This window comes from Lathyrus oleraceus, chromosome 5 (assembly GCF_024323335.1).
Source record: "Lathyrus oleraceus cultivar Zhongwan6 chromosome 5, CAAS_Psat_ZW6_1.0, whole genome shotgun sequence".
Lineage (NCBI taxonomy): Eukaryota > Viridiplantae > Streptophyta > Magnoliopsida > Fabales > Fabaceae > Lathyrus > Lathyrus oleraceus.
Window position 1 is genome coordinate 20,017,608 of NC_066583.1, and position 14,902 is coordinate 20,032,509.

The 14,902-nt window shown below is 36.1% G+C and overlaps 1 protein-coding gene across 1 annotated transcript; it reads left to right on the forward strand.

Annotated features, from left to right (window-relative positions):
• The first annotated feature begins 8,473 nt into the window (after positions 1 to 8,473).
• LOC127078498 (AT-hook motif nuclear-localized protein 22) lies at positions 8,474 to 8,833 on the forward strand. Its single transcript, XM_051018948.1, has one exon. The coding sequence runs from the start codon at positions 8,474 to 8,476 to the stop codon at positions 8,831 to 8,833; it is 360 nt and encodes a 119-aa protein (XP_050874905.1).
• Positions 8,834 to 14,902: the final 6,069 nt, after the last annotated feature.

Here is a 14,902-nt window from a genome sequence, read left to right on the forward strand (position 1 = left end):
CAAAAACTATCCACAACGGATACTTCGGATAAAAATCCGGATGAAAACAATCCACTAAGGGACTTCGCTGGGGATGCCTAAAAGGACACTCCTGGGGAAGCAGCGGGACGAGGTATTATCGGTTACTGGGTAGTAAGCTCAAAGAGACATGTGATCTGATCGCTGGTATGAGGGTGAGATACAACATGCTCGGGAAGGATGAATATCTAAGACCGGTATAAGGGTGAGAGATATCAATCAACCGAACCATCTGAGGAAGACCTAAAAAAGTATATCTCAACTCAGGAAAATCTGACTCCACAGAGGATAAAAAGTCATAATAGGGAGCAGAGAGGAGGGAACATCAGGGATACCGGTTACTGGGCATATAATAGGTGACCAACCAAGGCGTGAATTGGGGAATATTCCCAAAACACTCATCATCCAAAAGAGGGCTAAAAGCAAACTCGATGATAGGATGGATATTCGACTCCGTAAAGGGGGTACGAATCTTACTCGACTGGGGAAGAACAAAAGCTTCGACCAAAGAGTGCATGAGATATACTATCTATTACCGTCAGAACGTAGATAATATACTCGCATGGACGATTATCCACAACCGGTTACTGGGTTAATAAAGGATAAATCGACCGAAAAGGAAAGGCATCGGGATACCAAAACTAGGTATATAATGATGACCAATCAAGGCGTGAATTGGGGAATATTCCCAAAACACTCATCATCCAAAAAGAGGGCAAAAAGCCAACTCGATTATGGGATGGACATTCGACTCCGAAAAGGGGGTGCGAATCTTACTCAACTGGGGAAGAACAAAAGGCTTCGACCAAAGAGTGCATGAGATATACTATTTATTACCGTCAAAACGTAGATAATATACTCGCATGGACGATTATCTACAACCGGTTACTGGGTTAATAAAGGATAAATCGACCGAAAAGAAAAGGCATCGGGATACCGAAACTAGACATATAATGATGACCAATTCAGGGGAGGAACAATCGTTACTAACAACAACAAGATAGACGAGAGATGACCCGCTGGGGATAAATTGCGTAATTAGAGCAATTATCCAAGAGATATATCACCGGTTACTGGGTGGTATACTAAAAAATTAAGGAATGTCAATATCGAATTTTGTATAAAGATAACCAACAAGGAGGGAATTACATCTACCGGTATGAGGGTAGAGAACCACAAAAGAGAGTACCCGTCATCGGTTAGGATGAACAACAATCAAGGTTTAACTCTGCACGGGGACAAAATGGGGTTTACAACTACCATTACTGGGTAGTAGACCACAGAAATATGACTTACAACTACCGGTATGAGGGTAGAGAACCACAGAGTCCGCCAGGATAATAATTACTAATTATTGAGCGATTATTCATTTACCACGGGGAAACAGGAAAAAAGTCTCAAGAGACCGATCTAGGATCAAACTAGATAGGCACACCAAATCAAGACTTGTCCCGGTGAGGATATAACTTAATGGGGAAAACCATCCCAGTATATGTGTTGGGAAGGAACAAAAACAATCAACATCCACGAGGATATAACCCGTGGGGAATATGGAAGAAAGGATAGACGTTTTCTGCTTATGGAGCGGACTCTATATGGAGAGATCAGACACACACGTCTGCTTGGGGAAGTATATCACCAAATAGCAGGAGACAACAAACAACGATATATGGCAAAGAATGCAATATGAATACCTGAATGTTATAATTATGCATGAATATGCATGGTTTATGTATGATGTATGCTGACAGACAGACATATCTAACACAACCAGGTCCAGGAATTAACCACCCGGTACTACATCTCAAGAGAGAAAGCCAAGTTCACCGGAGAGTATCCAATCTGCTGGGGATCAGAGATACCAGGAAGCAAAGAACTCTGCAAGGGATGAATCATCAATAATCCAGCCGGGGACGAGAGTTATCACAGACAAAGTCCACCATACCAACAACTCCACTAGGGAATCTATCCGAGGAGATAAAGGATTTATCGGGATCAACCACCAAATACCGCTCTTGCCCAAAGAGATCCAAGCTGCTGAGGAAGAAAGATTGCTACTCTGCTGAAGGGAAGAGAGGTGACTCTCAACAAGCAATCCACTTGGTAGGATAAACCACAAGGGGTTCCGGAGGGAGGAGATACAGTCATGCCAGGAATATGGACAAAAATCTTACCCTGTTGGGGATCGTATCACCCTTGGGAGAGCACTGAGGATCTCCTAAGTATCCTTTCGTCATTGTGAATGTTCACTTTGTTTAAAAACAAATTATAAAAAATTTGATCGTTTAAAACAATGATATTTTCTTAATCAAAACATGCAAAACATTTGTTGAATAGAAACAGATAAGAGTGCCAATAATTGGATAAAAGGCTCAAATTTATTTGATAGAATGGTAGTCTGCGAATGGCAAGACTCCATAGATCTTTACAAATTTGAAATTGGTGATATATATTGGAAAAGGGCTACATTGAACATAATGACCATTTCTCCACCAATTCTGAATCCGATGTATTTGAAGCTTTGGCTGATAATGAGCAAGGATCTCTGACGGACGACAGTTGTAGAACAAAGTCTTGTCAGGATGCAGTTACTTGCCTAATCCCTAATTTTTGCCTAGATTTCCCCAGGATGAGGTACTCAATCTAGCGGGATACATATATCATTATTATATATTTTTTGTGTCTCTAACTTTTGCCTGGACCGCCCTTTCGGGTTTTCAATCCACCGAGATGCTCATTTTTGCCTAAGCCGCCCTTTCGGGTTTTCAACTTAGCGAGCTATTCAATTTTTTTTATTGTTTTTTTTAGGCGAAGTATTTCTTGACTGCATCTGAATTCACAGGACGAGTGAAATCTTCCCCATCCATAGTTGTAAGTATCAAAGCACCGCCTGAAAAGGCTCTCTTAACAACATATGGACCTTCATAGTTTGGAGTCCACTTGCCCCTGGAATCGGGCGCGAAAGACAAAACTTTCTTGAGCACAAAGTCACCTTCTCGGAACACACGAGGCTTGACCTTCTTATCAAAAGCTTTCTTCATCCTCTGCTGATATAACTGACCGTGGCACATGGCAGTCAATCTCTTTTCTTCTATCAAGTTCAGCTGGTCATAACGACTCTGAACCCATTCAACATCAGTCAACTTGGCTTCCATCAAGACCCTCATTGACGGGATCTCCACCTCTACAGGGAGTACAGTCTCCGATCTTGATTTAGCGATCATATCGTCGACATATACCTCAATCTCCTTGTGCATCATATCATGAAACAAGGTGGTCATAGCTCGTTGATACGTGGCTCCGGCGTTCTTCAAACTGAAGGGCATCACTCGATAACAGAATGTTCCCCAAGGTGTGATGAATGTTGTCTTCTCCATATCCTTGGGTGCCATCTTAATCTGATTATATCCGGAAAATCCGTCCATAAACGAGAAGACATTGAAGTTAGCTGTATTGTCTACCAACATATCAATGTGTGGTAGAGGGAAATCATCTTTCGGACTAGCCTTATTCAAGTCTCTATAGTCCACACACATCCGGACTTTTCCATCTTTCTTAGGCACGGGCACAATATTGGCCACCCATTGAGGATATATAGAAGTCACCAGGAACCCCGCATCAATTTGCTTCTGAACTTCCTCTTTGATCTTCACTGCCATATCAGGATGAGTTCTTCTGAGCTTCTACTTTACAGGCATGGACTCAGGCTTTAGAGGTAGGAAATGTTGCACAATATCAGTATCTAGACCAGGCATGTCTTCATATGACCAGGCAAAGACGTCAACATATTCTCGTAGCAACTTAATCAACCCCTTCTTAACAGATTCTTCCAGAAGTGCCCCAATCTTTACCTCTCGCACACAATCTTCAGACCCCAAGTTGACTGTTTCCAGATTCTCAAGATGCGGCTGAATGATCTTCTCTTCATGCTCAAGTAGACGGGTAATCTCGTCAGGAATCTCTTCAACATCATCTTCCTCTGCCTCAAATACAGGGAATTCAAAATTGGGAGATGATGTTGGGTCATTATGTTCAATGGGTTTAAAGATCAACCTGCATAATGATTTTGGATATGAAAAGATTTAGAATTCAAACAAGGCAAATCATTATGCAGATGAAAAAATTGATTTTATTCTTATTTAGGGTTTTATGTGATCACCAATTTCATGCAAAAAGCGAAAAGGGAAAATACATGGAAAAACAAACATTTAACATGAATTTATTGAATGAAAATATCATTGTCTTTATGCGCCAACAATGTCATCACCCCTCCTTTTGGCATGGGAGAAGGGTTTTTGAACAAAGTGATCATTACGTTGACTTATGGACAACTGTTGGAATATCCACAGCGACCCAATTTTTGCAGACCCCTCCAGGGATGATGAAATTGCCAGAATCCTTTGTATCTTCTTCTAAGACGGCAGCAACCTCCTCATCTAGACCAGTGTGGATGAAACCTCCACTCTTGAATAACCCTTGCTTGTTGAAAGTACCAGAAGAAAAACCTATGCCAGCCCGGGATTCGTTGTCTTTTAACTCAATCATTTTTCCTAAACCAGTGGTTGCACCACGCTCAATGGCCAACTTTGCATCTTTGTAGGAAGCAAATGAAGGAGTTCTCTTCTCAATAGGCTCAGCTATAGATAAAGCTTGGAAAGGAGTTCCAATTTTAACCTCAACATCTATATAAGAGAAGGAAGACAAATGGCTAACCAGGAGAGCCCTTTCTCCCCCTACCACCACCAGCTTCTTGTTCTTCACAAATTTCAGTTTCTGGTGTAGGGTGGACGTCACGGCGCCTGCCTCGTGAATCCATGGTCTGCCTAAGAGACAACTATACGATGGGTGAATGTCCATAACCTGGAAGGTAATCTGGAAATCACTTGGTCCAATCTTGATTGGGAGATCAACTTACCCAATCACGGTCTTACGAGACCCATCGAAAGCCTTCACAACTACTCCACTCTGCCTCATGGGAGGCCCTTGATATGATAGCTTTGAGAGAGTGGACTTTGGCAATACGTTCAATGATGACCCAGTGTCCACCAGTACATTGGACATGGTGTCGTCTCTACAATTCATAGATATGTGTAAAGCCAAGTTGTGGTCTCTTCCCTCCTCAGGGAGATCAGAGTCACAAAAGCTCAGGTTGTTACAAGCAGTAATATTTGAAACAATGCTATCGAATTGCTCCAAAGTGACATCGTGATCCACATATGCCACATCCAACACCTTCTGTAGAGCCTCTCGGTGTGGTTCTGAATTTAAGAGTAAGGATAACACAGATATTTTGGATGGCGTTTGTAGAAGTTGGTCTACGACATTGTACTCGCTTTTCTTGATGAGCCTCAGCATCTCATCACAGTCTTCTTTCATATTGCCACTCAGGCCAACAGAAGTATGAGTTTTCAGTACGGAGGAGGGCTTAATAGCAAGTTCCGGATTCGGAGAATTCACAGCGTTCCCAATCGGGCGTTCAACAAAATCAACATTAATTTGAGGCTTCAGCGGCGCTGAAAACACACGGCCACTACGGGTCAAACCGCTAACATCGGCAATATTCACAACAGAAGAAGAGGTCAAGGACACCTCTTTCCCATTCTCTACTGCTACGGTGTTGTAGCGATAGGGAACTGCTTTTTCAGAAGAGTAAGGCATAGGACCAGCAGACTTAATGATCAGAGCAGGAGAAGCCTTCTGCTTGCTACCATTGTACTTGATGATAACAGGCTCGGGTATCCGGAACACTGGGGAGATCACATTGACCTCAGGCTCATTTTCATCAACACTCCTGTTTTGAAGGATCTCAATGACTCCTTCGTCCAGCATTTCCTGAACATCCTCGCGCACCTGGCAACAACCCAATCGGTTAACAGAGCAGACTCGGCATCTATCATGGCCATGCTCGTAATGGCTGTAGTCACATAGCAAACGATGCATCTGGACCAGAGATTGTCGGATATGACTGACATACTTGACTTTGTATTTGCCAGGGCACCCCTGGACCATGTTAGCAAATTTCCCATGCTCGGGCAATGGGTTCTTCTTCACATTAGGACCTACGTCCTCAAAACACAGAATTCCACACCTCATAAGGTCCTGAACCTTGGTCTTCAAAGGGTAACAATTCTCCACGTCGTGGCCGGGAGCAAACATGATTGAAGGGATGAGAAAAGAATATACAAATTTATTTACATTTTGTGTTTGAATGGATGAACCCATTGCCTATGTACCATCTTAAAAAAAGATTTGGATGAGAAAAGAATATACAAATTTATTTACATTTTGTGTTTGAATGGATGAACCCATTGCCTACGTACCATCTTAAAAAAAGATTAGGATCAAAACCTCGTAGTTCGGGGTAAAAAAATTCAAAAAAAAGTTGGTGAATTGATTGGTCCAAAAACCTTAAGGTCTTTTGTTATCAAAGAGAGAAAACTCAACCTAAAACCACAAATCCACCATGTGAGGATAGCTTCAACATGCTAGTGAGGGGTTAACCCTATAATAAGCATGGAAGACTCATTGTCCATCACTAAGGATAAAGGTGAGTATTATATCTACCTCAAGGATAATTCAAACCTAATAGCTAATGGTTATAAAAAAAAGGGTGTGATTAAGAAGGTGGCCATTGAAACCACAAAAAGTATTTGAATGGGTTATATTTACCAATTAAAAGTATTTACAGAAAATATGGTTAAAGTGGATTAAAAGGTTCAATTCAAAATAAGTGTTATGAAAAATAAGTTTGAAAATCAAAAGCATAAGGCTTAGGTTTCTAATGTTGAAAACGAAAGTTATTGTTTGCACAAAAAGTTTTAGCTTGGGTTAGAATGGGGAGAAAAAAAAAGAAGGATTAAATTCCTAAACATACAAGAGATAAGGGAAAAGAAAATAAAACCACATTAGGAGTTCCCCTCTTGAGATCATATTGATGATCCAAGTAGCTCCCATCCTTTGGAATAAGCAGTCACAAACAAATATCTCAAGCCATTAAGCACAGGTAATCGGAATAAACCTCCAGGTGGTATCCCACAAATAAAGTGGAACACCAGGCCATCTCTGCAAGAGTCATGTGAGCCCTCACAAAAAAAAAACTCAACAAACAGGTTAGAGAAACAAGATAGGGTAATCAAGAGTTGCCCCCAAATCAAAATGTAACCACATGAATCATGCCATTAAAATTCACAAAAAAAAGCTCACAAAAAGCAACCAAGGGTAGGAGGCCTAAACCTCCTGTCAAACACATGCATCAAAAGGGTATCAAAGTCACCCATAATACCTCATACCCTCAGATGATTCAAATTAAGAGCATAAAATTATGGGAATAAGGCAAACCTGATTGGAGAGCTTGATTGAAATTGAGTTTCACCCGTGAGGTTTACAAAACAATCTTTAGGGTTTATGTGAGGCAAAGGTGATTCTGTGCAGTTGAGTTCCCTTCAGGATTTGGAGGCTGCTCTGGGTTCTCTGTTAGCTCTTCTCTCACTTTCTTTTTCCTGCCAGGGTAATAGGAATGACCTCCTTTTGTTTCATTGAAACTCTGAATTTATAACCTGGTTTTTGTGGACCTATGGGCTCAAATGAGAGAGGCCCAAGTCCAATTTTTTTTTTGTTATATTTTATTTATTTATTTATTTGTTTTTTTTGTTTTTTTTTTTTTTTTTGTTTTTTTTTTTGTTTTTTTTTTCATTTTTTTTTTGTTTTTTTTTATTGTTATTAGTTTTTTTTTTTAGTAAACAAAAGTAAGAGAAACAATGATGTATAATTCAAGCATGCTTGGTGATCTCAAACCAATCACAAGGAGTCCCACCCAAAGGCAAAGTGAACCAAGATACTCATGATCCTTGAGGCTATGCAAATGCAATGTTATGATGCCATGAGGGATCTTAGGGTCAAAATTGGGGTCTTACACATATATATTATAAGGGTCAACTTCAATATAAACAAATTTTATAGGGACTATGACAAAAGAACAACGACTATAGACAAAATGATATATATTTTTATTTATTAAAATCAAATAAATGAAATAAAATTAAAATGTGGCATATTTGCAAGTATTTAAATAAAATAAAAACAAAAAATTCATGATGTTAACAATTTATATATTCAATAAACAAATCTAATAAGGGGTAAATTGAAATTCTCAAAAAGAGTAAATATATGTAATGCATTAAGATAAATGGTGATGGTGGTTTATGGGTTAAGTGAATGAAACCGCGGGCGGGTGGTGTAAAAATATAAAAGGTAACGCAAGTGCTTTGTTTTTGGTCAATGTAATTTATTGAGATGTTCTTTTTCATTCCAAATATCTTAAATAATTATTTTTAAAAAAAAAGTAATATTAAATATCAATAAAATAATATTTTTTTGGTCCTTCACCACTAGTATTAAAAGGTGGTAATGCAGGGAGAAATAAAACGAATAGGTAAAGAAGAGTGTGAAAGAATACATGTCGAGTGCAATGAGGTCTATCATATTTGAGATCGATGATGGAACGAACATATCAAGAGGTCTCTTTGAGTTTACTCGCCGTAGAGGAGTGGGAATATGTGTTCTTGGTGGATACGGAGTGGTATCACAAGTCACACTTCGTCAATCCGATGAAAGAACTTTAATCCTCAATGGAAGGTTCACCATTCTTTCGATATCTGGAACAATTCTCCCTCCACCAACACCAGAGAGTGCAGAAAGCTTAACAGTTTATGTATCGGATACTACAGGGCAGGTGATAAGTGGGATTGTGGTCCCCCCTCTTGTGGCTTCGGGTCTAGTTGTGTTAGCAGCTGCTTCCTTTTCAAATGTTGCTTGATTTAAAAAAAAAATGTTTTTATTGTAATGAATAATTTGATGTGGGTTGAATAAAATTTGTATACTTGTATTTGCCTTGTTGTTTTGTTCTTGTATTTTTCATTCATTTATTTATAGTTCATAATACATATAATAATATTATATCTAAACAAGGCCTTCTCTATCATGGTAAGTTAAGTATAATTATAGCTAGTGTCTTGTTTAGTACACAAATAATGTCCATGTATAATATACAACTTCCTCGAAATGTATTCTACGGTGTGGGAGACTTTAGAAAAGAGAATTGGTATATTGACACATTTTGTTATACCTACACCTAATGCACTATACATAAATATTGGTTTTTTATGCATTTTATAAAGCATTGATTAAATTCAAAGTAGTATAATCTGAATCAAGCTTGGATGAATTGATTCATGAACAATTTGAATTAATTCATGGCCAATTTTAATTGATTCATGGGCGATTTAAATTTATTCATGAGCAATTTGAATCGATTCATTAAAGTGCCTCAAAAGTAAATTTTTGATCTGTTTGTTAGAATCGAGTCAATAGATGCCTTAACCAGGTTCAAAAAGATAAAATGAATCGATTAAAAAAGGCTTGATCTGATTCATTAAAGTGCCTCAAACCTATATTTCCATTTTATTCGCTGGAATCGATTCATGAAAATTTGATGCGATTCAAAGAGCTGAAATGAATATATTCATGAGAATCTTGATCTGACTCAAAGAGCTGGAATGAATTGATTCAATCTTACTTTGATATGTATCATTTTTCAACTAACTTCAAACATTTGAATTGATTTTTTTTTTTAATAGGATCATCCAAGGTTATTTTCTCATTTTTGTGAATCATATCATGCACTTTTAAATAAGATTTTCATTTAAAAAATCCATTAGAGCTTTTATCAAGAGAATAAGATCAAATAATTTTCAGTTAGAAAATCTAGAGAAACTACAACTTCAATACTCTCTGAAACCTTCATCTTCATCATTTTCATGGAGACGTATCATATTTTGTGTGTGTATGATAAGGGATTGTGAGAAGTCATTAGTGTTCTAATTATGCATTTTGGAGTGTGTCTAGATTTCAAAGCAGGTGTTTGATCTTGAAGAAATTCAAGAGGTGAATTTCATTGAAAAAAAGAGAAGGAAGATTTTACCATAGGTGTGGAGTTTTTCTTTGTACATCAATCAAACTGTTGAAAAAGAATTCCTTAATGTTTGAAATTTGGGATCGAGTGAAGATCAACAAGTTGTCAAGGTTGAAGGAAAGAACTCAAGGTTTGAAGCTTGGGAGTGAGTGAAGATTAGTAAGCATTTAAATTTGAAGTTTGTCAAAGGTTGGAGGTGGTGATTGAGTGAAGATCATAAGTGGGTGAGGTGCTTGTTAGATATAGGATCAATGAAGAAGCAAGGAGAAGATCATTTGGATTGGTAAAGCTTATCTTTGTTTCAATTGAATTGTTGTAACTAAAAACTAATTCAAAGAACTTAGTGGAAGAATGAATTTTCGATGGTTTACCATTGAAGACTAAATTAGGTGTGTGTGAGGACAATATCACTAAACTAGTATAAATCTTGGTGCACTCTCTCTCTCTCTCTCCCCTTTAGATTTCTTGTATGATTGTGTCATCTGTTAGATTTATTGCTTAATCGAGAATTGCATGTTTGCTAGGTTTATTGTGTTCATAGTCTAAATTTCCATAAGGTTATGCTTAATTAGAATTGTAGTTCTAAATAATTTTATCATTGAATAACTCAGTAAGAATTGCAATTAAAATTGTTCTAATCGATTAATTTTTAAGTGCATCAAACACCTTGTTTGAAGCTTTAACCATTATCCATTGCATTGTTTATCTCTTCACTTCAAAGTGTTGATGTGTTTATTGAAACAATCTTCTTCCAATAACTTACAACCTTTAAAACAATTTTTTAACCATTTTTCTTCCATGCACTTAATCTGATTTTAAAAGTAGAAAATAAGGGATTTTTAATTGCCTTTTCGTCATCCTTGTAGACAAGTTAACCCATATTCAAACCAACAATTGGCATCAAGAGTGGTTCTTTTCACAAGGCTTAACAACCCCAAAGGTTATTGAATATGGCACGAATTAACCCGAAAAGAGCGTACAATAGAGCCCCAATTTTTACTGGAGAAAACTACGCCTATTGAAAGATTTACATGTATGTACACCTTATGTTCATAGACGTACAATTATGGGTAACCATCGAAGAAGGACCTTTTACTCCTCAAAAAACCGTTGATGGCTTATCTATTAGGAAATCACCAAAGGAATGGAATAAAGGTGAAATTAGGAAAGCCTCTTATGATTTGAAGGCGAGAAATATTTTCATATCTTTATTGATTGTGAATTGTGAAAAAGACATTCATCATCCATCTTAGTTTAGTTTTTATGAAGACTAAAGCTTATCAAAGAAGAAAAAATTTAAAGTCTAGCTCAATCAAAATTGAGGTGATCATAAACGTTGGAAAACAAAGGAAAGGTTTTAGATAATTGTTCATGATTAAAGTATGCATTATAATTCATAATATATCTCTTAATATCATCAAGAAAATAATACCAATCTTCATCTATAAAAGCCATGAACGTCATGCATGAAAACCTTTGTAATTAAGCCATCAAAACCTAATTTATGCCCTTTTTGAATTAGGTAATTGATTACCTAATTTAAGTAACCGGTTACATATTGATTATGTTTAAAAAAATTTAAATGTTACAAGAGTGGTAACCGGTTACGCTATGTTGGTAATCAGTTACACATTGTGAAAATGGGAATTTTCATTAATCAAATTCAATCCAAACCATGGAAAAGCTTCATGGAATTGATTCTAGCATCTGATTATTCTCTTAAGGTATCTTAGGATGTATATAAGGTTATACATTATATTTTCAAATAAACCCTTTCACATATCATTTTTAATCAATTCAAATGAGTTTTTCAAGTGTTCATACAACTTTAATAATGAAAATGTGTGCATAACTTTCATATCATTCAAAAGAGTTTCATTTAAACATTTTAAGCACTTAAGTATATATATGTTTGGATTATGATCAATACAAAGAGAAGAAAAAATCATTCATCATGGAAATAATTCCAAGAACAATTGTATCTTAAATCATTTAAAGTTTATTGTGATTTAATCATCAAGTTTATGGTGATGTGTTGTTGAAAATGGTCCTTTGAATTGGGTTGATTCAAAGTCAACCATAGTTTTTGGTGTTTGTAAAAAGCTCATTTGAATTGGGTTGATTTAAAGTCCACCATAATGTTTGTTATTTGTGAAAAGGTTCTTTGAGTTAGGGTGATTCAAATTCCACCATAGGTTTGGTGTTTGTGTATGTTTTAGAAGGTTGCGAATAAGTCTTGGTGTGAGACTTGTATAAGGATCTAAATGTAGTGGAAAACCCTCTAAGGTGTGAAGAGACTAGATGTACCCTTGGTTATAAGGGAAACTAGTATAATTGCTTTGTGTTGTTTACTTTTATGCATTTTAAAGTCATCCTAAGAATGTGTCATATTCATAAGTTCCAAAAAAATAACAAGTTAAGAATTGTTATGCAAAATCGAGAAAAATAGGCCAACCTTAATTCACCCCCCCCCCCCCCCAACACATACACACACACATTTTAGGTTGCATATCATAGTTGCAATTGTCAAAAGAGCAAGAGTTAGGTAACTTGCTCCTAGATTCGGGTAAAAATATCTTTCGCAAAGGTGTTCTTCGGATAAGGTGCCAGTGTCAATAGACCATCATGCTTCATTGGTGAACACTAAATTTTTTATAAAATTAGGATGGAAATTTTTATTGAATCAAGGAAAAGAAGTATGGAAATCTATTAAAAAATGGTCCCGACATTCCAACCACGCTTATAAATGTCTTAATTCAACCAAAACCTAAAGATATGTGAAATGATGATGATAACAAGAAAATTATTCATAATAAGAAATCCAAAAACATATTAGTGTCATCATTAGGAATGGATGAATTCTTTAGAGTGTCAAATAGTCAAACCGCTAAAGAAATATACGATACCTTGGAAGTCACACACGAAGGAATGAATGAAGTGAAAAGATCTAGACTAAACTCTCTCTCTCTCTCTCTCTCACTCACACACACACACACACACACAATAATATGAGATGTTTAGAATGCTTCTAGGAGAAAAGATATTGATTTGTAAAAGAGGTTCACTCATTTGACAAACCATTTGTCTGTGCTTTGAAAAATATTCACCATTGATGAAATGAATCTAAAAGTTCTTAGATCCTTAACAAGAGCATGTAAACAAAGTTTAAAGGCTATTTCTAAAAATAAAAGTTTATCTAAGATGACATTAGTGATATTGTTCGAAAAGTGGCAAGAACATGAATTAGAACTTGAACGATCAGATAAGCATGAAGGACGTGAACATAAAGTGAGATCTCTTGCCTTAAAACCTAATGTGAAAGATTATGATAGTGATCAAGAAGAAGAATCTCAATCCAATAGTGATGAAGATGATGTACTAGTCAAGAAATTTGAAAAAATCTTAAAAAGAGAAAAGACAATGACAATTTGTCAAAAGAAGTTAAATGAAACATCAACTTCAAGAAAGAAAATTACTTGTTTTGAATGTGGAAAGATCAGGACATGTCAAAAGTGATTGTTCTACACTTCAAAAGAAGAATAAATTCAACAACAAGAAGGATAAAAAGTCAAGAAGAACATACATCAATTAGGAAGAAACTGCGTGAGTACAAGTTCAGATAAAGAACAAGCACCTCTATCTTTCATGTTTTTATATCACTTTGATGTTAATGATGAGGTTGGTAATGATAAACCTTTTTACGATGAATTACATGATTCTTTCAGTAACTTGAATGATGAATGTTTGAAGCTTTCTAGATTATGTGCTAAGCAAAAGAAAATAATTTTATCTTTAGAAAGTAAGTCTAAAAGCACGAAGAATGAGTTAGTCAAAGATAAATCCATATTAAATACTCAAATTGATTATCTAACATGTGATAAATGTATATCTCTTGAATCTAAATTGTTGATCTTAATCAAGTTATATGCAATTATAAGAAAGGAAAAAATATATTGGATAATTTTCTAAGTAGTCAAAGATATGTTAATGATAAAAGTGGTATAGGATTTTATAAAGTTATAACTTCTTGTCAAAAATTAAAAAGACTATCTTTGTCAAAACTAGCAATACTAGTAACAATGTTTAATTTGGAAAAGTATGTCATAATCTGCATCATAGAAAGGTTTATAACAAGAATTATTTCTATAATCATAAAAAGATGCCTAACATGATACATACTTGTCTCTATTGAAATTACAAATATCATACCTCTAATGTTGTTTATATTCAAAATTTTGGTATACCTAATTGTAATACCCCAAAATTTACCCTTCATTTTTCCTGAAAAAAAAAAAAAAAAAAAAAAAAAAAATAATTTAATTAATTAATTAAATAAATAAATAAAATATAACAAATTATTTTGGACTTGGGTCTCCCTCATTTGAGCCCATTACCCACGAAAATCAGTCTATAAATACTGAAGTTTCAGTAGAGGAAAACACACTTGGAGTTACACTTGGAGTTACACTGGGAGATTCACTGGAGAAAGAAGGAAGAGAAGCAAAACCCTGAGGAAAAGATAGTGAGAGAAAAGCCAACAGAGTTCAGAGCAACCTCCAAACCCTGAAAGGAACTCAACTTGTAAACCTCACGGACGCAACTCAATCAAGCTCTCCAATCAGGTTTGCCCTATATCCATCATCTTTATGCCTTTTATTTGAATGCTCTAAATGTATGAGGTATTATGGGTGAATTTGATACCTTTTTGTGAGCCTTTTGTGAATTTTGATGGAATTATTCATGTGGTTACATTTTGATTTAGGGGCAACTCTGGGTTACCCTATTTTGTTTATTCTAACATGTCTTGTGTTTCCATGGCATTGTTTTCTCTTGATTTCATCCTACTGCTCTAACCCTTTGTCGAGTTTTGTGAGGGCTCACATGGCTTTCGCAGAGACACTCGCGTGGTTTCCC